The sequence below is a fragment of the Pelophylax lessonae genome, assembly GCF_965119305.1.
Source record: "Pelophylax lessonae genome assembly, chromosome: 11".
In the NCBI taxonomy this organism is placed as follows: Eukaryota; Metazoa; Chordata; class Amphibia; order Anura; family Ranidae; genus Pelophylax; species Pelophylax lessonae.
In genome coordinates this window covers 91,690,898-91,715,949 of record NC_138778.1, presented here as the reverse complement: position 1 = coordinate 91,715,949, position 25,052 = coordinate 91,690,898, and the positions used below count along the sequence as shown (strand labels likewise).

Genomic DNA, 25,052 nt, shown 5'->3' with positions numbered 1-25,052 from the left:
CTGAACTGCATCAACACTTCTATAAGGTTGTTCGTTAGATTTGGACCAGTTAGAAGAACGTTATTTAAAGAGGTTCCCTGGAACTGAGCGCTTGAGTCAAAGACTATTCTGATTTGCCCCGGGTTACGAGGATGGCAGACTCCAAAGGATGGAAGGTACCAGCATTCTTCACCTTTCTTAAGGTCTGGTGCTGGCTCAGCGTGATGGTTATCTAAAATTTTCTGCATGAATGCTAGAAAGTGCTCTTGCATCTCAGGTTTGTTACGGAGAGTTTTCTTAAGTGCAGCAAATCTGGTTAAAGCTTGTTCTCTATTGTTAGGGAGAGTAAGCCTTGGTACTCGGAAGGGTAATGGAGCTACCCAACTGTTGGAATTGTCCTTGAAGAACTCTTCATCCATAATCTTGATGAACTCCTTGTCTTCGACTGAAGGGGCAATCTTGTTGTCATCACGAGTAGTCTGGTACACTGAATCACCAAAGTCCTTTTGAGAAGTGAGCTTGCAGTTAATGCTTTGGAGTGCTTGATATGGAACTTCGTTTTTAAAATCAAGTCTTTCCTTCATATAATAGTGCGATGGACATTTCATCAATCGACAGGTAACATTCGTTTTGTAGGAAGCTACATCCAAGAGCTTGTGAGATTGGTCTAAACAGACTTCTCCTATTATCACCCATCCAAGATCAAGTTTCTGGGCCTGAGGAGCATCATCTGGACCGTTACATAACTCTCTTATTTTATGAACTCTAGGAATGTCTCTCCCTAGTAGAATCAAAATCTTAACATCCTTGTTAAGTGGTGGAATGTAGTTAGCAATGTGACTCAAATGAGGGTGATGACGTGCAACCTCTGGTGTGGGGATTTCTTCTCTGTTGTCCGGTAGCTGATCACATTCGATTAGAGTTGGAAGAGGAAACTCTGTGTCCTCATATTCTGATGCAACTATGAAGCCATGGGCTCTTCTTCCAGAAGTATTGATCTTTCCTGCACATGTCTGCAAGGTATAGGACCAGGTCTCTCCTTGAATGTTGAATAGGTCAAAGAATTCTGTACTGGCCAATGAATTTTGTGGACATCCTTCAGGAAAAACCCTTACAAGACATATCTTGCTACAAGACTTGCTATGAAGCCCTTCTCCACATACCTCTGTACACCTTGTGGTTACGGGGTTGGCATATTGCTCAGTTTTCTCCCCGCCATCATCTGATGTAGTCTTGGGGTTGCTGCCGGGTGAAGGTTTCCTTTTGAACAGGTCTGAATGAAGAGCGTCCACATATTTGGCACTGTTACAGAGAGAACATCTGATGGCGATCTTACAGTCTCTGGCTAAATGATCGGAGGATGCACAACACTTAAAACAGATATTATGCTCTTTGAGAAATTACTTGCGTTCTTCAATAGGCTTGTCCTTAAATGCATGACATTTGGAGAGAGAGTGTGGCGCATTATGAATAGGACACTGTTGATTAAGATTACTAGCTTTAATGTCTGTAGCTAAGACGTTGGATGCTATCGCGGTCTTCCTCACGGCAATAGGATGCCTTAAATCCTTGAATTTACTGTTGGTGGCAATACCCCTTGAAGTAGTTAAAGGAATGGTGGTTGTATCTGGATAGAAGAAGCTTGGGTCATTCTTGGATCTTGCAACCTTCCGCACAAACTCTGCTAAATAAGAAAAGGGAGGGAAGGAAACATGATGTTCATACTTATACTTTGATCCTACACTAGTCCACTTTCCCTGAAGATAACTAGGCAACTTTGCTACAATAGGATTTACGCCCTGAGCAGTGTCTAAATAGCTAAGACCTGGTAAACTAGGATCTAACTTAGCAATTTCAAGTTCATGAAGGAGGTCACCTAACTCTCTAAGCTTATGATTGTCCTTAACAGAGATTTTAGGAAAGTCGTTTAGTCTCTGGAATAAGGCAGATTCAATGACTTCGGGGCTCCCATAGTCTTGTTCTAGACGTTCCCAGGCAGCATCAAGACAATCTAGACAGTCCAGTTGTAATCAACTCTCATCGAATCATATACTTGCTGAACTCTGCAATGTCAGTGCTTTCAGTTTTTATAGCCACAGGGGGTACTGATGGTGCGCCGTCTTGGACCATGGTTGGTATATGATGTTGGCTGGTAGGTAAAGAGAAAGGTGTTGCAGATGGGTTTAATCTAGGTAAGGGTCTGTCGTCTGAAGGTCTCTGAGCATTTGAAGTTAAAGAGAGCTGTATCAAAGGGGGTAAAGAGTTCATTCTGTAATCTTCTGCTGTGCCCTTGTAATCTCTATGCACATAGGGTTGTGGTGGCACATGAGCTGCATAGGTTAATTCACTTGATTTTGTGACGTGCGGTAGTTGTGGAGGGTCTCTGTTAGTAGGTGTGTCTAGTTGACCAGCTTGCTTTGGCGACACATTGCCTTCTGATCCACTTGCTGGATGATTATGAGAAGAATCTCCAACTGTAGGTGGGACTGTATTGTCGTGGTTCTGAGTTAAGACAAATTGTGTGGTCCTTTCAACAGGGTCTTGACAAGCAGCCAAGCTGGTACAAGCTGCTCCTTCTTCTTCCAATAGGGCTTGTTACAAGACAGATAACTCTGCTATAGCTACTTCCTTTTCTCTATTCTTCTGAAGAATTTCTAGCTGAGCCTCTGTTTCTGCTTGTATTCTTGCTTCCTTGCATTTAGCTTCTGCCTTGAAGGCTGCTTCTTTTTAAGAGCAGGCGGCTTGAACCTGGGCTACTGCAACCTTTTGGCGAGCTTTGAGTATTTGGTCGCTCAGTATTGACCTTATAGAGCAGGACCGTAATGACTTAGAAGAAGATTTATGATATGAGCGGGCAGACCTAGAAGATTTTCCTGAGTGTCTGGAAGCAGCAGATTTACAGGATGTAGTTTCATGTAGCTGTGCTAATCTACCTTCTATCTGTGCCTTTGCTTCAAGATATGTGCTATGCCTCTGCTGGTCATTAGAATTAAAGTCCTTTAATTCCAATGCAGCTTCCTCTATGTTGGAATGTGACATTAGGGAATAGTACTTCTCAGAAAGTCTTTTATAATTCTCAAATGCCTTCTTAACCCTTGAGAGAGCAGTGTTCAATTGCTCAGAATTGTTGCTAGTTTCATTAGTGGCTGTTATACAACTTAAAGTCTTTTCCCATAATGCAGTCAGGTTACTAGATGTTTCTTCCTTACTTGCTTCATAAACCTCCCTTGCCTTCAAGGATGGATGAGGGGCTCTGACAGGACGAGGAGAATGAAGTAAGGAGTCTGCTTTATCTTGACTAAATGCAGGTAACTCTGTGGGATTTCTGTCAGACATAATAAGTACTTTAGTTTTGCTGTCTTGTTAGAAATCTGCCAGAGCTCAGCTCTGTAAGTAGTGACTTCTGTTTGTAAGCAGGCTGGGCTGAGGAGCTGGATATTTGTTACAATAGTTGGCTAGTGCTGCAACTAGTTCAGACTGGATAGCTCAGCACAGAAGGCTGTAACAGTAATGAAGCATTCAGTAGGTGGCTGGCTTCATATGCAGAGTGATGCTTCTGGTGACAGCAGGTAACACACAGGCATGTGTTTACTCACGTTTCTGAAGCTGCAGAGATACCCATGTGATGGATTCTTCTGGAAATTTACTTTCTGAAGCTGCAGAGATAACCATGTGATGGATTCTTGGAAATTTACTTTCTGAAGCTGCAGAGATAACCATGTGATGGATTCATGGAAATTTACTGTTCTGTCTCAGCATCGATTGTACCTGTGACCTTCTTACAGTCTGAAAGTGTGTGCAGCAGGTTGAATGATGACTTTAACAGATAGTTTACTCAATGAATAAAGACTCCAGAGGTGTTCTCCAATGCTTCTTTATGCTTCAAGTTAGCAAAGGCATAAACATAGAGACTTTTCCATAGATAAATTTCCAATGAAGTTACACAGCTTCCACACTCTGCAGTCTCCTCATAACAACTAAACAAAATGGGAGTTACAGACGGAAATGGAGGTGGGAGTAACCAACTAGCCAGAAACAGCAGGGGTGCAAGGAATATACCAATAACATAGCATAACATAACATGTAATAACAACTGCTAGACAGTTAAAGCTGCGTGGCAGCACACCCCCCATTAGTTGATACAATGCATGGGATATATGACCTCGATTTCTGTGCTTGCACAGATCTCGCTAATAGTTTCCCACATTTGTTACCCGATTCATAGTTTAGTTTTTGACATCTCTGTAACCTTGCTTTCACCTTGTGATATAGTAAATCTGATATTTGCTTCCTAGTCCCTACCAGTTCTGCTAACAATAAAGTTGATGCTGTAAGTTTATGATCGGTTTCTAGCATTTTAAGTTTCTCTAACAATGTCAATAATTGCCCATTTCTCTCTTTTTTGATTCGTGAACCATACTTAATCAACACTCCTCTTATTACCAACTTAGGGCCTCCCATAAGGTTTAGTTTATTAATTTTCTAACAAACTCCAAATTTTCAGAAAGATTCAAATTCTTAACAACTGATGATTTATCAGCTGAGACGTAAACAAAATAATGCTGGCAACGCAAAATGCAGAAAAAAAAACAGAGTGGGGTCCCCACCCTGTTTCATACAAGCCTGCTCAGGTCTGGGGTGGGTTTTAATAACAACCCCACACCAAAATAAAAAAAAATGGCGTGGGGTCCCCCTCAAAATTCATAACAGACCCTTATTCAAGCATGTAGCCCAGAAGGCCAGGAAAGGTCCATACTATACCAGGCTACATGTCCTCAACATAGGGGGGTCTTTGGGGCAGGGGGGGGTTCTTCCCCTTCCAAAGAACCTTGTCTTCATGTTGATGGGGACCTCTTCCTCACAGCCCTGGGCTAGTGATTGTGGGGGTGCAGGGGAATGACGCATTTGAATCTGGATCACGCCCCACCCCAAGGAGTACACCTACTAATTCAATAAAACTGTGTAGAAAGTAAGTAAAAACACAACAGTTTTTGACAATGCATCCCCTGAAGTAGATTCAACATCAATCACGATGCCCATCGAAAAAAAAAAAAGAAAAATCTCTGCATCCGACAAAGGCTGAACCATACAAGTCCACATGTTCTCAACATGGGGGGTGCTTTGGCAATCCCAAAGCACTTTGTCCCCATGTTATTGATCCCCATGAATCCCCATTGTGATTGACGCTGGATCTGCTTCGGGGGGGGCATTCATTATTATAGTAATAATGGACTTGTCAAAAACTTGTGTTGTGTTTTTATTTAATATTTACACTTTTTTGGTGAATGAGTAGAGATACTATGTTCTCCATACTGATTCACATGGGGGGGGGGGGGGGATCTGGGGGTCCCATTGTTAAATGATTGTGGAGAAACCCCTGCCCCAAAGCATTCCCCCATGTGGCCTGGTATGGTTCAGGAGGGGGACGCTTGCCAATTATAAAAGCCAAAGAACTTGAGTGCTTGCTACTCGGTGGTTTAATTTCCAACAGCTACAAAAATGTAAAAGGACATCAAACAGACTGGCCCTTTAACTATTACTTATGCTCATACACCATGTGTATGTTGAGACAAGGAGGCCTTTTACATCTGCAGCACGAACCTGTACAGTAACCTGGTTTCAGAACATTTATAAAATGTAACCCTATATTTTATCCTTTTCTAACACCTTAGTGCTTCTGATCTGTTGTAGCCTCTTTGCAGCCATTTTCTGTCTAAATGCTTGTACTCCAGTGATGGCTACTTGGCATTTTCCAGGGCAGGTTCCCTGATAATGGGCCAAGTCTGCAAAATGTATTCTTAAATAGTTACTGGTATTCTTCATTAGAAGCCCATATGATAGGGTTACAATCGGGCTTATAATCGGGGGACAGGGGCAGAGTGTTGTCAACTAGTTCTGAATAAGAATCTTCATGGCAGGATCACCAGGTATCATTTAATGAAAGCATATTAAAAATATTTTAAACATAGAATTTAAACATATTAAAAATGACAACAACACATGAGAGTCACTTACCTTTAATTGATGGAGGAATGTAGGGACAAGGATTAGATTTCATTGTCTTCAGTGGTTGGGCATCTCCTGCCAGTTTCTGATTGGGAATAAGAAGAGGGAATATTTAGGCTCCATATTATAAAGAATTACCCCCAACATTCATAATCCGAGAGTATGGCTTTTACAACTGCAAAATAACTGGCTTTACAATGTTGGCACCTATTTGAAACGGTAGTGCAGCTTTACATTAAAGTGTTTGTAATCTTATTAACAAATTTAACTCCCAAACCCCCTCCTTTATCCTTCTTCAATATTTTTATTAAAGTTTTCAGGAAGAACAGAAAAAGGGGTGAACAACCATACATTAGGAAATAGGAAATAGAGTCGCATACATGGGTACAAATGACAAAACAATAATAGCAATCATGCTTGAACAATGTAATCTATTCCAAGGGCTAAATATAAGGTTAGGAGGATCTTCCAACATCCCCAGACACCCCATCTGGGAACAAACTGTGTAGTGAGAGTAAGACAATTTAGCCAACCTTTAATCTCTTGTGCAAGTATTTTGTTGATCAGTAAGGAACAGAGGTGATACAGTCAAACAGTGGTCCTTAAATGAACAAAAAAAGTAAACAGGTAGTACAGATGTAAATATTCACATTTAACCACTTGCTGACCGCCGCAAGTAAATTTACTGCGGCGGTCAGCCCCGGCCAGGCAGAGTGACGTTAATTAACGTCACTAGCCTGAGCCGCTCTGGATGACTCGATTGGGGTCAGAACCGATCAGTCATCAGGTCCAGGCCAATCATTTTTGGTCTGGACCTGTTGATCGGTCCTGCCCAATCAGATCACCCTCTAAGCCTGTGAAATGTAAACACAGGCTTAGAGGAGATGTGCCCTCCCCCCACAACGGTCTTTTTGGATCCAGCGTGAGAGGAGAGCACATCTAATTGTAAGTACAGCACCAAGCACGTACATACACACTTAGATAGGCACATTTCACCCCCGATCGCCCCCCCCCCCCGATTAACCCCTACAGTCCCTGACACAACACACACTGTATACAGCATATAGCATTTACCTATATACCTGTATACGTGTGATTTGTGGTCAGTTGTAGCGCTTGCGACCCCCCCTTTTCCACTCAAATTACCCCCCACCCCCCCTAATAAAGATTTAACCCACTGATCTCCCCTGACCCCCCCCTGATCACCGCCGTTAACCCCTACACCCTCTGTCACATCAGCACTAATACAAACGCAATATACAGTGTTTTTGTATTTTTGTATTAGTGTCATTGTGATCAGAATTAGCGCAGGCGACTAAGTTTCTGTCCCAAGAAGGTTTAGGGTCGCCGCCACCCGCCCAATAAAGATTTAATCCCCTGACCCCCCCCTGATCACCCCTACCCCCCCTGCCATAACACACACCGTATACAGTATATAGCATTTTGCTATATACCCGTATAAGTGTGATTTGTGGTCAGGTGTAGCGCTTGCGACCCCCCCTTTTCCACTTGAATTACCCGCCACCCCCCCCTAATAAAGATTTGAGCCCCTGATCCCACCTGATCCCCCCCTGATCACCGCTAGTTAACCCTACACCCTCTGTCACATAAGCACTAATACAAACGTAATATACAGTGTTTTTGTATTTTTGTATTAGTGTGATTGTGATCAGAATTAGCGCAGGCGACTAAGTTTCTGTCCCAAGAAGGTTTAGGGTCCCCCCCCACCCGCCCAATAAAGATTTAACCCCTGATCCCCCCCTGATCACCCCTACACCCCCTGCCACAACACACTGTATACAGTATATAGCATTTTCTATATACCCGTATAAGTGTGACTTGTGACCAGGTTTAGCGCTTGCCACCGTTCCTTTTATCCTTAGGATACCCGCCAGCCCCTTCCAATAAAGATTTAAACCCCTGATCCCCCCCTTATCACATCCCGTTAACCCCTACACCCTCTGTCACATTAGCACTAATACACACATAATATACTGTTTTTACTGTATTTTGTATTAGTGTCATTGTGACTTGAGGTTGCGCTAGCGAGCTAGTTTCTTTCCCAAAGGAGGTTTAGGGTCCCCGCCACCCCCCCCCCAGATCCCCGGCGCATAGTTTAGAAGTAACCCCTTGATTGCCACACACACACGCACGCACGCACGCACATACACTTCCATTTCTAGTATAGTGTTTGAACAGATCAATATCTGATCTGATCAGAGCTATACTAGCGCCCCCATAGTTTAGGGTTCCCAAAACGCAGTGTTTGCACGGTCAGCACTGATTCCTGCCAGCACCTGCGTTTAACCCTTTCACCCAGGTAAGTGTAGTAATCAATAGATTACTGTCACTTACAAAAAAACACAAGACACAAAACCGCTGTGTTAGCAGAGTCAGGCCTGATCCCTGCTAGCATTAGCAGTTTTTTTGGTAGCGCTTGAAAAAGTCTTCGACAACCAGGTGCTTTTATTACCTGTGAGTCGCATCACTGTACGGGTAAATTTAGTTACCAAAATGTCTAAACGTTCGTACAGTGATGAAGAGCTTCTCAGTTATATGCTGACCGTGTCATCTGATAGCGATGGGGAAGCTACAATGACCAAATTAGTGTCAGTATATGAACCTGATGACAGCAGCGGCTCCCTGACAGACAGCTCTGACGACAGATGGGTCCCTGTTAGATCCAGGCGTACCCGACCCCATTCTGAAGTTGTTGAGATGCAGGAATCGCAGGGTGCTCGTATGGAGCAGAGTGTGGGTACTAGTGCCGCTCATTTTTCTGGCGACCTGGCAAGCGCCAGCGGCCTAGTACACCCTGGACCTAGTACAACCAGCACTGCAGTAAGACCTGGTGACGTGGCGAGTCCCCTAAGTGCAGTTGAAGCTGGTGCGGTGGCTAGCACGAGTAGTGGCCCGCAGCCACCGCGTATTCGAAGACAGGCCCGTAGAGCCCATAGTGCCCTCCCTGATGCGCTGGCATTTCCTAATTGGCAACCCCACTGATTCTACAGCGCCAGTACTTCCCCCATTCACCGCCCAACCTGGAATCCACGTGGAGACAGCTGGTTTTACGCCCCTGAACTTTTTTGAGCTGTTCTTCACGGAAGATCTTTACAGATCTATTGTGGATCAATCAAATTTATATGCACAACAGTTCATCGCCGCCAACCCAAATTCGCCCCTTGCCAGACAATTCGGCTGGAAACCTATAACGGTTTCCGAATTTAAGATCTTTCTGGGCCTTTCCCTCCACATGGGCATAACTAAACAGAGTGAATTGCGGCTATATTGGTCCACTAGCCCAGCTCACCATATGCGCATGTACTCTGCCTCCATGTCCAGGGGGAGATACGAGCAAATTCTGCGGTTTATGCATTTCAGCGACAATGAAATCTGTCGTCCTCGGGGAGACCCTGAATACGATCGGCTCCACAAAATTCGGCCCCTCATAGACCACTTCAATCAGCGGTTTGCAGCCTTGTTTACCCCCGAACAAGTTGTCTGCGTTGACGAGTCCCTGATTAAATTTACTGGCCGCCTTGCTATGAAACAGTACCTCCCCAGCAAGCGTGCCAAGTACGGGGTCAAGCTGTACAAGCTCTGTGACAGGGCCACAGGCTATACAGTTAGTTTCCGGGTCTATGAGGGAAAAGATAGCTGTGTGGAGCCCCCCAACTGCCCAGACTACATAGGGAGCAGCGGTAAGATCGTTTGGGACTTGGTGTCACCCTTATCCGGAAAGGGGTACCATTTGTACGTGGACAACTTTTATACAAGCGTGCCACTATTTAGTCACCTGCTCGAATTACAAATTAGCGCATGTGGCACCGTGCGACCTAATCGCCGGGGCTTCCCCCAACGGCTTGTAAATTCCCGTCTTAGTCGGGGGGCGAGAGCCTGCTTGAAAACGGACAAATTGCTTGCGGTGAAGTGGAAGGATACACGGGATGTTTATGTTCTGTCCTCCCTTCACGCAGACACGACAGTCCAAATTCCTACGGCAACTGGCGTTATGGAGAAACCCCTCTGTGTCCATGAATATAACCTTAACATGGGAGGGGTGGACCTTAACGACCAGCTTTTGGCGTCGTATTTAGTTGCCCGTAAAGCCAGATGCTGGTACAAAAAAGTGTCTGTTTACCTTTACCAATTGGCTATGCTGAACGCCTTTGTCCTATACAGGGCGTCAGGACGAACTGGATCCTTCCAGGAATTCCAAGAAGCGGTCATCCTTGCCTACCTGTACCCAGGAGGCATGCCTGCCCAACTTCCCCTTCCAGATGCAGTGAGCCGGCTGCATGAGAGGCATTTTCCTTATGCCATCCTGCGTACCCCTACCCAAAGATACCCCCAAAAAAGATGTTGTGTCTGTAGCAAGCACGGAGGTAGGAGTGACACCCGCCATTATTGTCCCAAATGTCCTGACCAACCTGGTCTCTGCATCGGGGAATGTTTCGAGCGCTACCATACACTAGTGGAGTATTAGCGTAGGGTACAGCACGACACAGTGTAGGGCACACAAACACAGGGTCTCGAAAGATGTTGGATGTCCATCGACATTTTGAGAGACCCAAGCTGGAAGAGAAGATCGCAGAAGATCGCAGTCCCAAATCAAGAAACAGTTAGAAAGAAAAATAAAAGGATCCAAAAACTGTTGTGGTGTCAGTAATTTTATATGTCCTTCTACTCCTTCCTACTGTACTTTTTTCAATGTCCTTTGTTTGTTTTTTCATTCTTTTGTGACCTGTTTCTCTTGCAGGTACTCGTCGGCTACCACGCATTGATTTTATATATTCTGACACAAACAGCGTTTGCGCTCAGCATATATGGATACCTTTGCTGATAGCAGCTGTGGTGATTTTCTGATTTCAGCACTGCAGTTAAAATCTTATTTTGGTATACGTGGATAGTGCCGTGTATACCCATCATTAAATTCAGTGGGTGGTTGTTTGGGCGGTTAATGATGAGAATCCAAAAACTTTTGTTGTGTCAGTCATTTTATATGTCCTACTCTTCCTAATGTACTTTTTTTAATGTACTTTTTTTTTTCATTCTTTTGTGACCTGTTTCTCTTGCAGGTACTCGTCGGCTACCACACATTGATTTTATATATTCTGACACAAACAGCGTTTGCGCTCAGCATATATGGATACCTTTGCTGATAGCAGCTGTGGTGATTTTCTGATTTCAGCACTGCAGTTAAAATCCTATTTTGGTATACGTGGATAGTGTCGTGTATACCCATCATTAAATTCAGTGGGTGGTTGTTTGGGCGGTTAATGATGAGTAATACTACCAGTGGCGGCTGGTGCTCAAAATTTTTGGGGGGGCGCAAAAAGAAAAAATGTAATAGGTATTGCTTTGCGGCAAAAAACGCGGTAAAAAAAGTGTGACTTTAAGGTCACACAAGTGTGAAAGGGGCCTTCAGTAATGAAGGAACAGTGCCTTGAAAAAGTATTCATAGTCACCCCTTGAAATAAGTCCCCGTTCACACTAAGGCGACCTGTGAGGCGACCTGGTCACCTCACAGGTCGCCGTAGGTCGCCTCCCATAGGGAAGCTGCGGACCCGTTCTAATAGGAGCGACACAAGTCGCTCCGACTTAGAAAAAGGGTCTGGAGCTTCTTTGGGGCGACCCGGAGCGACCGTCATAGACTTCAATGTTATGAAGTCCGTGGCGGCCGCTCCGAGGTCGCGGCGCGCTGCTCGCACCGCGACCTCGGAGGTCACGGTGCGAAGTAGCGTCGCTTGTATGTGAACGGGGCCTAATCCACATTTTGTCATGTTATTTACAACTAAAAATATAAATGTATTTTGTGTTATAGACTGGCACAAAATTGTGAAGTGGAAGGAAAATGGAAGAAAAATGACAATGCAGATCTCTAGAGGGGGTCAGTGATTAGATAATCTGCAGACCATAAATCTAGATGGGACAGATAGATAGAAGAGAACTATATTGTGCCTATCTATTTATATGTTCGGCAGATTATCCCCATCACTTACCCCTCTACAGATCTGCAGAACATTCCTCTGTCCCATCTAGATTTATGGTCTGCAGATTATATAATCACACAGACTCTTCTACAGATAGGCACAATATAGTGCTCTTCTATCTGTAGGAGGGTCTGTGTGATTAGATAATCTGCAGACCATAAATCTAGATGGGACAGAGGAATGTTCTGCAGATCTGTAGAGGGGATATTCTGCCAAAATATAAATGGAAGAATTATATTCTGCAGATCTCTAGAGGAGTAATTTGATGGGTAATCTGCAGAACAGAGATATAGATTGGTCTGAGCAATGTTCTGCAGATTTAAAAAAAAAATGGTTCAGTTGTGGTATAGGCTGCAGAACATATATTTAGGTGGGACAGAGCAATGCTCATGCAGGGGTCATTGATGAAGAGAGTGTAATACACAGAGTGCTGGGCTAGGAGAGCGTAATACACAGAGCGCTGGGTTAGGAGAGCGTAATACACAGAACGCTGGGTTAGGAGAGCGTAATACACAGAACGCTAGGTTAGGAGAGCGTAATACACAGAGTGCTGGGTTAGGAGAGCGTAATACACAGAACGCTGGGCTAGGAGAGCGTAATACACAGAACGCTGGGTTAGGAGAGCGTAATACACAGAACGCTAGGTTAGGAGAGCGTAATACACAGAACGCTAGGTTAGGAGAGCGTAATACACAGAGTGCTGGGTTAGGAGAGCGTAATACACAGAACGCTGGGCTAGGAGAGCGTAATACACAGAACGCTGGGTTAGGAGAGCGTAATACACAGAACGCTGGGTTAGGAGAGCGTAATACACAGAACGCTAGGTTAGGAGAGCGTAATACACAGAGTGCTGGGTTAGGAGAGCGTAATACACAGAACGCTGGGCTAGGAGAGCGTAATACACAGAACGCTGGGTTAGGAGAGCGTAATACACAGAACGCTAGGTTAGGAGAGCGTAATACACAGAGTGCTGGGTTAGGAGAGCGTAATACACAGAACGCTGGGCTAGGAGAGCGTAATACACAGAACGCTGGGTTAGGAGAGCATAATACACAGAGCGCTGGGTTAGGAGAGCGTAATACACAGAACGCTAGGTTAGGAGAGCGTAATACACAGAGTGCTGGGTTAGGAGAGCGTAATACACAGAACGCTGGGTTAGGAGAGCGTAATACACAGAGCGCTGGGTTAGGAGAGCATAATACACAGAGTGCTGGGTTAGGAGAGCGTAATACACAGAGCGCTGGGTTAGGAGAGCATAATACACAGAGTGCTGGGTTAGGAGAGCGTAATACACAGAGCGCTGGGTTCAATACAGGATAATACACAGGAGGGCTATGCAAAGAGTGCACTTCTGCCCCCACATCCAAAGCTTAATCTGCACCCTTCTCTCACACATCTCTGTAGTCTTCAGCCACTTCCTAACCCTCCCTCAACAGCTAAACTCTGCATTCTGCTGCTCTAGCTTTGAGCCCTGCTTTCCCACTGCCCTCACCTTTGCACAAACAGACACCCCCCCTTCCCCCCTTACCTCGGAAGCAGCCAGTCTCAGCCTCCCACTGGAATATCTAGCTACCAATATAGAGCTGATACAAGGACTCACTGCCCCCTCAGCCAGCGACCCCCTCCTGAGCACACAGTTCAAGCTAATGACAGACAGCACTTTTACCATTCAGTTCTACAGTATAGACTAGAGCATCTGAGTCTGAGATAAGACAGCGCTGGCTGCAGAAGTCCCCCAGGCATAATAATGACCACCTTATCAGTATAATGATGACCTCCATGTAGTGTAATGACCCCCCCTGAGCAGTGTGTTGATGATGATGATGAGGTCGGATTACCTGTAGTACTGTATGTTGCCCCGTAGTCAGATCGCAGCACTCTCCTCTCAGCAGCCGGCAGGCACTGTGTACATAGCAATCAGTAGCACAGCAGTAAAGTTTTCAGGCTGGCTGAGCAGCTCGCAGGTGACAGCGACTAAGTCAGGAGTCAGGAAGATCCCCGGAGGACGGGGACAGGCTGTGCTGGGCTATGCGGTGTCTGCACTTCCTCATGTTGCTTTGCATGTTCAGTACTTCAACCACATCCTCCGAGCCTGGCTTCCCCTATCTCCTCCACTCCGGAGAACTGCACACTTCACTCCCAATCAATGGAGACTGCTGGGGGGAGACAACTTGCGGTACAGGATGGGCGATCAGAGGATAGGCCGGTGACGGTGCGTGACTGACGCACGCGACGTCAGCATCGGATGTCCTGGTTGATGATTGGTCCAGGCTGGAGACTGGACCAATCACAGCCAGGAAATAACGAAAGTGGGGGTGTCCTAGCGCTGTGCCCTGCGCCCAGGTTGCGCCCCCAGAAGGCAGCCAATCGGCGCTTCTTCTGGGTCGTAACCCCACCCCCCCCACGGCCTCCACATAGGCCGGCGAACAAGATTTTTTTTTTTTTAAACTTTATTGCTCTTTTTGAAAAATTTTTTTTTTCCTTTTTTTAGGGGGGCGGCGCCCTGGCGCCCTCTATGCACAGGCCGCCACTGAATACTACGCATTATTCCTGTGCTGATTTCTGATAGGTTCTCTTTTTTTCAGTTCAGCCCACAGGCTGCATGAAAAAAAAAACCTATATGCCAAACAAGGACCAGCAATGTACTGGTACGTTGCTGGACTTTGAGTGGTTATACCAGGATGATGCCTGCAGATTTAGGCATCATCTTGGTATCGTTTTTTACAGCCAGCGGTCGGCTTACATGTAAAAGCAATCCTACCAGGTATCCGCTCTAAACCCCGTACTGATGACTCTTCCTGTTCAAATTATCAACCCATATCCCTCCTCAATATAGACATTAAACTGCTAGCTAAAGTCTTAACCCTTCTATTGGTTCCCTTATACATAGGGACCAAGTGGGCTTCATTCCAGCTAGACAGGCAGGAGACAATATCCGATGCAAAGCCCTCTTGACACATAGCTCATACCCGCAATAAGCCCATTATGCCTTTTATCTTTAGATATAAGAAAGGCCTTTGACACTGTGTCTTGGCCTGATCTCCAATTCATACTGAGGCAATGGGGATTTGGCACACATTTTCTCTCTTGGATCTCAGCTATTTATGCTAACCCCACCGCCTTTGTGGGCTACATGGGCTATAGATCTGAATCTTTCCCGATCAAAAGAGGAACACGCCAGGGTTGTCCGCTCTTACCACTCCTGTTTGCTCTGGCTATTGAGCTCCTAACACACCTGATCCGCCAAAATCCTAACATATGAGGGTTGGAAATCGCTGGTCCCCTTTACAAATTGTGTCTATTTGCTGATGACGTCCTACTTTTCATGACATAACCGCTAACCTTCACTCCTAACTTCCTCAAACTCTCCATCCCCCCTACTGAATTAAACCATTTGCAGAAGGTCTTTTCCTTCCCCTGGTCCTCTCACACCATCCCATACCTCGGTATTAAACTGATGGCCAACATTTCAGACATCTTCACAGCTAACTATGCCCCATTTCTTAAACATCTCACTAATCTTATGTCCAAATGGTCCAATTGACTACTACCCTGAATGGGCAGGACAACAGTGACTAAGATGACCATCCTTCCTAAAATATTGTACCTTTTCCGGTTGTTGCCCATTCCAGTCCATTCCAAGACCTCCAGTCTTATGGCATTCCCTCTTCTGAAATTTTTAGATACCTCCAGATTAAGAACTTCCTGACACCTTTAATCCCTATGGACTCCTCCACACCCTCTATGTACCTCTTTGAGCAAACATGCAAGAGTGACCCACATGCCCTTATTTCAGCCCTTTATTCTCACCTCCTCAACATCAGCCCCTCTCCCACCCCTTACTATGCCTCTAAGTGGTTAAGTGATTTTGAAAGGGCGCTAGATATCGTAGATTGGAACCACATCTGGCAAGCCACAAAATCCTCCTCATAGAATATTGTGGTGATCAAGACTAATTACAACGTTTTAACTCGCTGGTACTTGGTCCCCGCCAGGATCTCTAAATTTGTCCCACACTACCCCTCTAGTTGCTTTAGAGGATTTACCACCCAAGGATCCTTTCCACACATCTGGTGGACATCCTTAGTAGTACAAACCTTATGATCTGGCCTGTTCAGCATGCTCTCTACCCTATTTAATACGATCTTACATGGAAGGATTGAGAAGCAAGGATTTCGGGCACGAGAATTTATATAAAATTACTTTTATTGAGAAAACATTTAAAATCATAAGAACATACAGGCAAAAAGTTATGTATTAAGGACCAAACAGACCAGTAAATGGTCCGTATTGTAATGTTTCCTAATACATAAAGTATATAACAATGATTTGCATACAATTCAAGGTACAAGACAGTTGGTAAACAAATATATCTCAGAGCTATATATTTAATCTCAGAAAAAACCTACCAGCGGATGCCCGAACACTATGGTGCCGGTCGACAGGGTCAACTGAGAGCATAAATTAGCTTTCACCATAAAGTATTCGACCTTTGCTCAAAATACGATCTTATCTCCAGATCCATCTATAGCACTAATAAACCTTAAGCCGCCAGACCTAACGCAACACCAATTTAAACTCCTAATACAGGTAACAACGGCGGCTAAACAAAATATCGCCAAGTTGTGGAAGACCCCTACCCTTTGCGTTCTGGCAGTGAAAAATAAGGTCACACAAGCTATGATTCATGCTAAAATTGAAGCGGTCATCTCTGATCTCTAGGGTAGTCAAATGTGAAGCCATCTAGTCCCCATGGGTGGCACACTTCCTTCCACACAACTTTGATGAATCTCTCCTACTCCTGCAATTGGTATCATCACCTTGTGGCTTATTGATATGCTCCACTAGGTTCAATCTAGTGACACCTGGGATTCCCCCTCCTCCCATCCTGCCTTCTCTTTCTTTCTTTCTCGCCACTTTCCTGGCTTTCCTCCACTACTTTCTTCTCTCTACACCACACCACTCCTACCTGTTGGTTGCCAACTTCCTAGAATTCACTATTGCACCTCAGTAGGCTCTCCTACATGAGCACTTACCTCATTAAATTGAGTAAGCTCTACCTGTTTATTATACTGACCTAATGTAATTAAAGCACTCCCTATATGCTCTAGATGGCTAGGCTATGGATGTTACCCTACGGTACTTGATATGTATCTTAGATCTACAAAGTATATGTATACATAATGCCATATGTGTTAACCACTTTCCTACCGGAGGATTTTGCAGCTTAAAGACCAGACCCCTTTTTTCAACTTGGCACTTCGTGACTTTAACTGATAATTGCTCGGTCATGCAATGCTGTACCTAAACGAAATTTACGTCCTTTTTTTCCCACAAACAGAGCTTTTTTTGGTGGTATTTGATCGCCTCTGCGCTTTTTATTTTTTGCGATATTAATAAAAAAAGAGCGAAAATTTTGCAAAAAAAAATGACATTTTCAACTTTGTCTTTTAAAAAATATCCAATATACTCAATTTATGTCATTTTTTTTGCCAAAATATATTTAGCTACATGTCTTTGACAAAAAAAAAAATCAATGAGCGTATTTTTATTGGTTTGCGCAAAAGTTATAGCGTCTACAAACTATGGTGTAAATAGTGAAATTTACGCAGCTTTAATTTCTGACTGCCTATCTCATTTCATGAAGTGCTAAAATGGCGGGGCAGTACAACCCCCCCCCAAACTACCACTTTTTGGAAAGTAGACATCCTAAGGAATGTCCTGACAGGCATGTTGAGCTCATTGAATATTTCATTTTCTTGTCACAGGTGTTTGAAAAATGACTAAAAAAAAAATTTTTTTTTTTTTTTTTTTTTACACAAAGTTGTCATTGAAATTATATATTGCTCACACATGCCATGGATATATGTGTAATTACACCCCAAAATATATTCTGCTGCTTCTCCTGAGTACAGGGATACCACATATGTGGGACTTTTTGGGAGCCTAGCTGTGTAGGGGTCCCCAAAAACAAATCACCACCATCAGAATTTCAAAGGGCGTACATTTTTCATTGCATTTTCTCACTACCTCTAACGGTTTAGGAGGCCCTGAAATGTCAAGATACCACAAAACCCCCCCCAAATGACCCCATTTTGGAAAGTAGACACCCCAAGCTGTTTGCTGAGAGGCATGGTGAGTCCATGGAATATTTTATATTTTGCCACAAGTTTTGGGAAAATTACAATTTTTTTTTTTTATTTTTTTTTTTTTTTACACAACGTTGTCACTAAAAGATAAATTGACATGGGTATATGTGGAATGACACCCCAAAATACATTCTGCTGCTTCTCCTGAGTATGGGGATACCCCATGTGTGAGACTTTTTGGGAGCCAGCTCTGTACAGGACCGCAAAAGCCAATCAACACTCTGAGGTTTTCTAATGGCGTAAATTGTTCATGTCATCTCTGCACTACCTGTCACAGTTTCGGAGGCCCTAAAATTCCAAGATAGCACAAAACCCCCCCAAATGAATATTTTATATTTTGCCACAAGTTCTGGGAAATATATATATATATATATATTTTTTTTTTACACAAAGTTGTCAGTAAATGATATATTACTCACACATGCCATGGGTATATGTGAACTGACACCCCAAAATACATTCTGCTGCTTCTCCTGAGTACAGGGATACCCCATGTGTGAGACTTTTTTGCAGTCTAGCCGAGTACAGGTCCCCGAAAACCAGTCCCCGCTTTCAGGCTTTCCAAGGGCGTAAATTGTTGATTTCACTCCTGACTACCTATCACAGTTTTGGAGGCCATGAAATGCCAAGACAGCACAACCCCCCCCAAATGACCCCTTTTCGGAAAGAAGACACCCTGAGCTATTTGCAGAGAGGCATGTTGAGTATTTTGCAGATCTCACTTTTTGTCACAAAGCTTTGGAAATTGAAAAAAAGAAGAGGAAAAAAAATGCATTTTCCTGTTTTTTCTTCATTTTCCAAAAAAAATGAGAGCTGCAAAATACTCACCATGCCTCTCAGAAAATAGATTGGAGTGTCTACTTTGAAAAATTGGGTAATTTGGGGGGGTTTTGTGCCATCTTGGCTTTTTATGGACTTCAAAAGTGTGATAGGTAGTAAGGAGTGAGATCAACAATTTACGCCCTTGGAAAGCCAAAAGGTGCGCATTGGTTTTACGGGTCCTGTACGCGGCTAGACTGGCAAAAAGTCTCACACATGGGGTATCATTGTACTCAGGAGAAGCAGCAGAATGTATTTTGGGGTATTGTGAGCAATATATAATTTACTGACAACTTTGTGTAAAAAAAAATAAAAAAAAAAAAAAAAAAAATTTTCCCGAAACTTGTGGCAAAATATAAACTATTCCATGGACTCACCATGCTTCTCAGCCAGTAGCTTGGAGTGTCTACTTTGCAAAATGGGGTCATTTGGGGGGGTTTTGTGCTATCTTGAAATTTCAGGGCCTCTGAAACTGTGACAGGTAGTCAGGGGTAAAATCAGCAATTTACGCCATTAGAAAACCTGAAGATGTGGACTGGTTGTCGGGGTCGCGTACACAGCTAGGCTCCCAAAAAGTCTCACACATGTGGTATCCCTGTACTCAGGAGAAGCAAAAGAATGTATTTTGGGGTGTCATTTCACATATTCCCATGGCATGCATGAGCAATATATTATTTAGTGACAACTTTCTGTAAAAAAACAACAAAAAAAAAAAATTATAATTTTCCCGAAACTTGTGGCAAAATATAAAATACTCCATGGACTCACCATGCCTCTCAGAAAAAAGCTTTGGGTGTCTACTTTTCAAAAAGGGGTCATTTGGGGGGTGTTTGAACTGTCCCGGCATTTTATGCTCAATCTTAGCCACACATCACCCACTCTTCTAACCACTTGAAAACCAAGCCTTTTCTGTGCCTTTTTGTTTACATGAAAAAATATTTTTTTTTTACTAGAAAATTACTTTGAACCCCCAAACATTATATATTTTTTTAAAGCAGAGGCCCTATAGAATAAAATGGTGGATGTTGCAAATTTTTTTGTCACGCGGTATTTGCGCACAGATTTTCCAAACGCAATTTTTGCGAAAAAAATACATTGTTTTTAATTTATTGCACAAATACACTATATAATTCCGATTTTTTTTGGTAAAATTTAAAAGATGATCTTATGCCGAGTTCATAGACACCTAACATGACATGCTTTAAAAATTGCGCATGCCTGCGCAGCGGCAAAAACATACGTACATTTTTAAAAACCTTTAAAAGTCTCTACAGGTTACCACTTTAGACTTACAGAGGAGGTCTACTGCAAGAATTACTGCACTCGATCTGGCGATCGCGGCGATACCTCACATGCATGCTGCAATTGCGGTTTACATATGACACTAGACCACCGCTTGCGTGCGCCATTGCGCGCAAGCACCGGGGGAAAGGGGGGGGGGGCTCAAATTTTTTTTTTTTCTTTTTTCTTTTGCTTTTTTATGTTATTTTGACACCTTTCCTTTAATTTTTTTTTTAAATCATTTTTATTGTTATCACAGTGAATTTAAATATCCCCTATGATAGCAATCTGTGGTGACAGGTACTCTTTTTTAAAAAAAATTGGGGTCTTTTAGACTCTAGATCTCTCCTCTGACCTTAACGCATCTGACCACACCAAAATTGGTGTGATAAAATACTTTCCCAATTTCCCAATGGCCCTGCTTATTTCTGGCGAAACAGAAGTCATAAAATGCTCGTAGCCTCCGGCATTTTAGGCCATAGAGATGATTGGAGCCATTCTCATCTCCAATTAGCTCTATGGTTAGACAATTGAACCCCCGGCTGCACTCTCGGGTTAACCGGTGGGACAGGAGAGCCCGAGAAAAACCACGGAAGGCTGTGGAAGGCGGCGGTGGAGGGGGTTCTAGGATAATATCATTGATGGTCTAGGAAGAATCTTTAGTGGATGGGGCTAAGGAGGGCAGGGTGATAAGGACTGCACTGTGATCGGACCAAGAGATCAGAAGAATATTTGAAGAGAGTAGTTGTGGAATGGAGTCTCTAGTAGGGAAAATGTGATTGATGCTTGAAAACTTATTTTGTGGATGTAAAATTGAAAATGTATATTGTCACCAGGCAGGGTTATGCTTGCGCCAGGAATCAACCAGTGAGTGGCTAGTGCTGTATACACTTGGGGATATGCTGAACTGAAATATTTGGGGGCGGAATGGGGGGGTAAAATGAGTCTCTTGCAGGCATACAAGAGGTCCCATCATAGGGTTAAGTTTGGTTTAACGTAAGGACAGCTTCTGTGATTGGGGTTCTATAGTGGGCACCTGGGGTGGCTGGCGATGAGGAGAAAGAAAAAGAGAGAATGAAATTCGGAAAAAGAAGAGAAGTAGAGTGCTTTTGGGCTTAAAAAAAAAAACAGCAAAAAGTGCCTTGGATAGCAGCTCATGTTAAAGGGTAAACAGTAAAAAGTGTCCTTGAGACTTGTGACATATTACAAAAAACTGTCATGGGGTGACTCGAATTGAGGAGGCGTGGGCTAGGTGGAGGCCCGATGACAAACGATGGGGTGAGAGAAGCCTAACAAAATTTTTATCAAAAGTCATCCATAAAAAAATGGAAGATATAAACAATGCATCAAATGATGTAACATAAGCATCGGGAGCTCAAAAACATGGGGTGGGGAGAGAAGGAAACAGAAAGGGGGGGGGGGTGAGTGTAATTTTTGAGCTCCCAAGGTCATTATCTTGCAAGGGGAAGAACGTACACAACTTAGCGGTATAGAGTCAGAGGAACCAAACATTATAGCTACAACAGTGATAATCACAAAAGTGATCAGAAGAGGGTGATAAGGATATGCTCTCGATCTCAGGGTACAAACAAGAAATAATCTAGGTTTGGGTGACAATAAATGAAGGACTGTTAGGAATTGTGCAGTAGTACCTATGTTCTGCGTAACTGAGGTGTAGATGATGTGATAGACCCGGGACAGAGGTGTTGTCGAGTTACTCGAAGGTTGGACGATCTGCAAGTGTAGTTGCGGCTCTGGTAAGAAAAGCGGACAGCAAACGGAAAGCCCCATCTGTAAGTGATGTGATGTTGCTAAAGGATTTGAAGAAGGGGATTTAAGGCTCTTCTTTTGGCAATTGTGAGTGGGGACCGGTCTTGGAAGAGTTGGTAGGAGTGTCCTTGGAAGACCAAAGCATCCTTGTTGCAAGCAGCAGTCAGGAGTTCTTCTTTGGTTCTGAAATAGTGAAGATTTGCGACAATATCGCGTGGTGGACCATCTGTTTGGCGGGGGGGGGGGGTCAGGGCTCAATGGACCCTGTCTTTCTCTAGACATTTGATTGGTATTGCTGGGGCAAATTCCTGGAAGAGGGCTGTTACTGTGGGCTGTACGTCTACTATGGACTACTGGGAGTCCTCAGATGTGAACGTTTGATCGCAAGGCTCCATTTTCAAAACCTTCTAATCGTATTTGAAGTGTCAGATTCTCCTCTCTGAGGGTTTCCATTTTCTCTAAATGATTTTCAGTGAGGATATCCATGTCATCGACTCTGCTCTAGTTCAGTAGTCCTCTGTCCCAGTTCCTCTGTATAACTTGTAAGTGATATGGTCAGAGGTTTGTTTGAGTGCTCTGTTCAGCATTCGTTTAAATTGTCTGAGGAGGTCTGGGGGTGCTGGGTCAGTAATTGAGGAGAGGGAGGTGATCCCCAAGTCTGTATCTGATTCACTGTCTGCTATTTCTTGGTGCTGCTTGGGTGAGCGCGGGGAGCGAGGTTAAAATGAAGAAGCCACCACCATCTTAGTAGAGGCCCGCACTAGCACGTCCTGGGTGTATTTCGTCTTAATCAGCAGGTGGGTGGCTCCATGAACCATTCTGCGGACACCAGGATACGTTTTGGGAATGATTGAGGTCATTTTCGGGCAGCTGTGGGTCCGGTGTCAGCCCTGAGCAGCCGTTTCTCCCCGAGCGGTGTGGACCCTTAGGCAGACATGTCCGTCCTTACGGCATGCACCTCTTTGCCCCTCTCCTGTGCTATCCAGCAATCACACACAGTGTTTAGTGTTTGTTGAAAACGATGCCTCCGAATACCTTTGTTCAGATATCTTCAGGCCGGCCACGTGACTTCTGGCCGCTCTGCTACTCCAATCCGGGGCTACAGTGGGAGGTGCTGAGATCTCCCTCTGATGTCAGCCAGGAGGTCACGTGACCACCATGCAGGCTGCTAAGCTCCTCCTCTTGTAGCCTGTGGTCTCATAGTCTCCCAGAGGCCCATAGTCAAGGTTGCATAACTGGGGGCAAAATTTGCCAACATTGCCGTGCCAGTTTTCTGGAGGTAATATTCATTCTAAAATTTTAAAAAATTGTGTTCCAGACAAAAACTCAAGAGTCTGTCTTGAGTTAATGTCCGAATTATTGGATAAGAAATGTTACGCAAACTTGACTATGGGCCTATGGGAGACCAGATGCATTTGGAATCACAACCCATTTGCGGCGCACCTGGTCTTCTATGGGCGCTATATAGATGACATCATCATTATTTGGGATGGCCCCACCCACATTTTATAGGACTTCTTCAACTACTGCAAATCAAACGACTTCGGACTCTCCTTCACCTCAGTGATAGATACAACTTCTCTTTGCTTTCTAGGTTTAGAACTCAGCCAATCTGAATCTACCATCATTGCCAAAAACTACACGAAGCCCACATCGGGAAATTCTTTCTTGCATTTCCCCAGGTGTCATCCCCAGACATGGGTGAAAAACATCCCAAAAAGCCATTTTTGACATTTACGGCACAATTGCACAAGGTTGGAGGATTATAATACACAGAGTGTCTTCTTAAAACAAAAATTTGCAGACAAAGGTTATCCCCCAGACCTTATTGATCAGGCTCACCTCTTTTATAACACCAAAGACATCCCTAAACCAAAACCACGAGTGCAAGATAATGTAGGTGTCAGAGTCACAATATCACACTAAACACCGGAAGAATGTGTTCAAAAAACACAAAGAAAATATATCAACAGCAAAAAAAACCAGGTCAGAGCATGTTGCACACATAATTAACGATGAAGGGAGGATGGTTACAGAGGACACTGAAAAGGCAACCATGCTTAAAGCTTTCTTCTCCTCAGTCTTTACACAAGAAAAGGAGGGGTACACTGACCATGACTGTATGGTTAGCAGTACTTCACTGGACTTGCCTCTATGGCTAACAGAGGGTGAAATCAGGAAAATGCTGGATAAAATTAACACAAGTAAATCACCAGGCCCGGATGGCGTTCATCCGAGAGTACTCAAAGAACTCAGTAATGTTATATCAAGACCACTGTTCCTGATCTTTGCTGACAGTATTATGACAGGAACTGTACGAGGTGATTGGAGGAAAGCTATCATGATAACGATATTCAAAAAAGGGCAGAGGCATATCCTGGGAAATCATAGGCCGGTCAGCCTGAGGTCAATAGTATGTAAACTTCTAGAAGGGATGATAAGGGACTATATCCAAGAGTTTTCGAAAGACAACAACATCATCAGCAGTAATCAGCACGGGTTTACAAAAGGGCGTTCTTTCAAACCAATCTGTTAACATTCTACGAGGGGTTGAGCTGCGAGTTAGACAGGGAGAGACCTGTGGATGTGGTGTACCTGGATTTTGCTAAGGCGTTTGATACAGTTCCCCACAAATGCTTAATTTATAAAATAAGTTCTGCAGGCATCGACCACAAGGTTTGCTCTTGGATACGGAACTAGTTAAAAGGGCGTGTCCAAAGGGTGGTAATAACTAACGCATACTCAGACTGGTCTGGGGTGGTAAGTGGGGTCCCCCAAGGCTCAGTCCTGTGACCAATTTTTTTCAATTTATTCATAAATAGCATTGAGGACGGGATCATTAGCTCGATCTCAGTTTTTGCAGATGACACAAAATTGGGCAGGGCAATAACTTCACATCATGAGGCAGAAATCTTACAGAATGACCTGAACAAAATAATAGAGTGGGCAACTACATGGCAAATGAGGTTTAATGTGGAGAAGTGTAAGGTTTTGCACTTGGGGAATAAAAACATAAAAGCACAATACACTTTAGGGGGGGAACCGCTGGGGGAAT

The 25,052-nt window shown here is 43.9% G+C and overlaps 1 protein-coding gene and 1 pseudogene across 2 annotated transcripts in view; both read right to left on the bottom strand.

Annotated features, from left to right (window-relative positions):
- Nucleotides 1-25,052, bottom strand: part of PPP1R1B (protein phosphatase 1 regulatory inhibitor subunit 1B) — a 350,422-nt gene that overhangs the window by 79,661 nt on the left and 245,709 nt on the right. Inside the window, exon 4 of the mRNA XM_082272381.1 lies at nt 5,995-6,070. Within this exon, the coding sequence (XP_082128507.1) occupies nt 5,995-6,070 (76 nt within the window). The remainder of the gene's footprint in view (nt 1-5,994; nt 6,071-25,052) is intronic.
- LOC309566894 lies at nt 104-5,802 on the bottom strand (annotated as a pseudogene). Its single transcript has 4 exons — nt 5,647-5,802; nt 3,576-3,683; nt 1,052-1,660; nt 104-211 (listed from the first exon to the last, which is right to left on the bottom strand). The product of its transcript is annotated as an uncharacterized misc_RNA (transcript).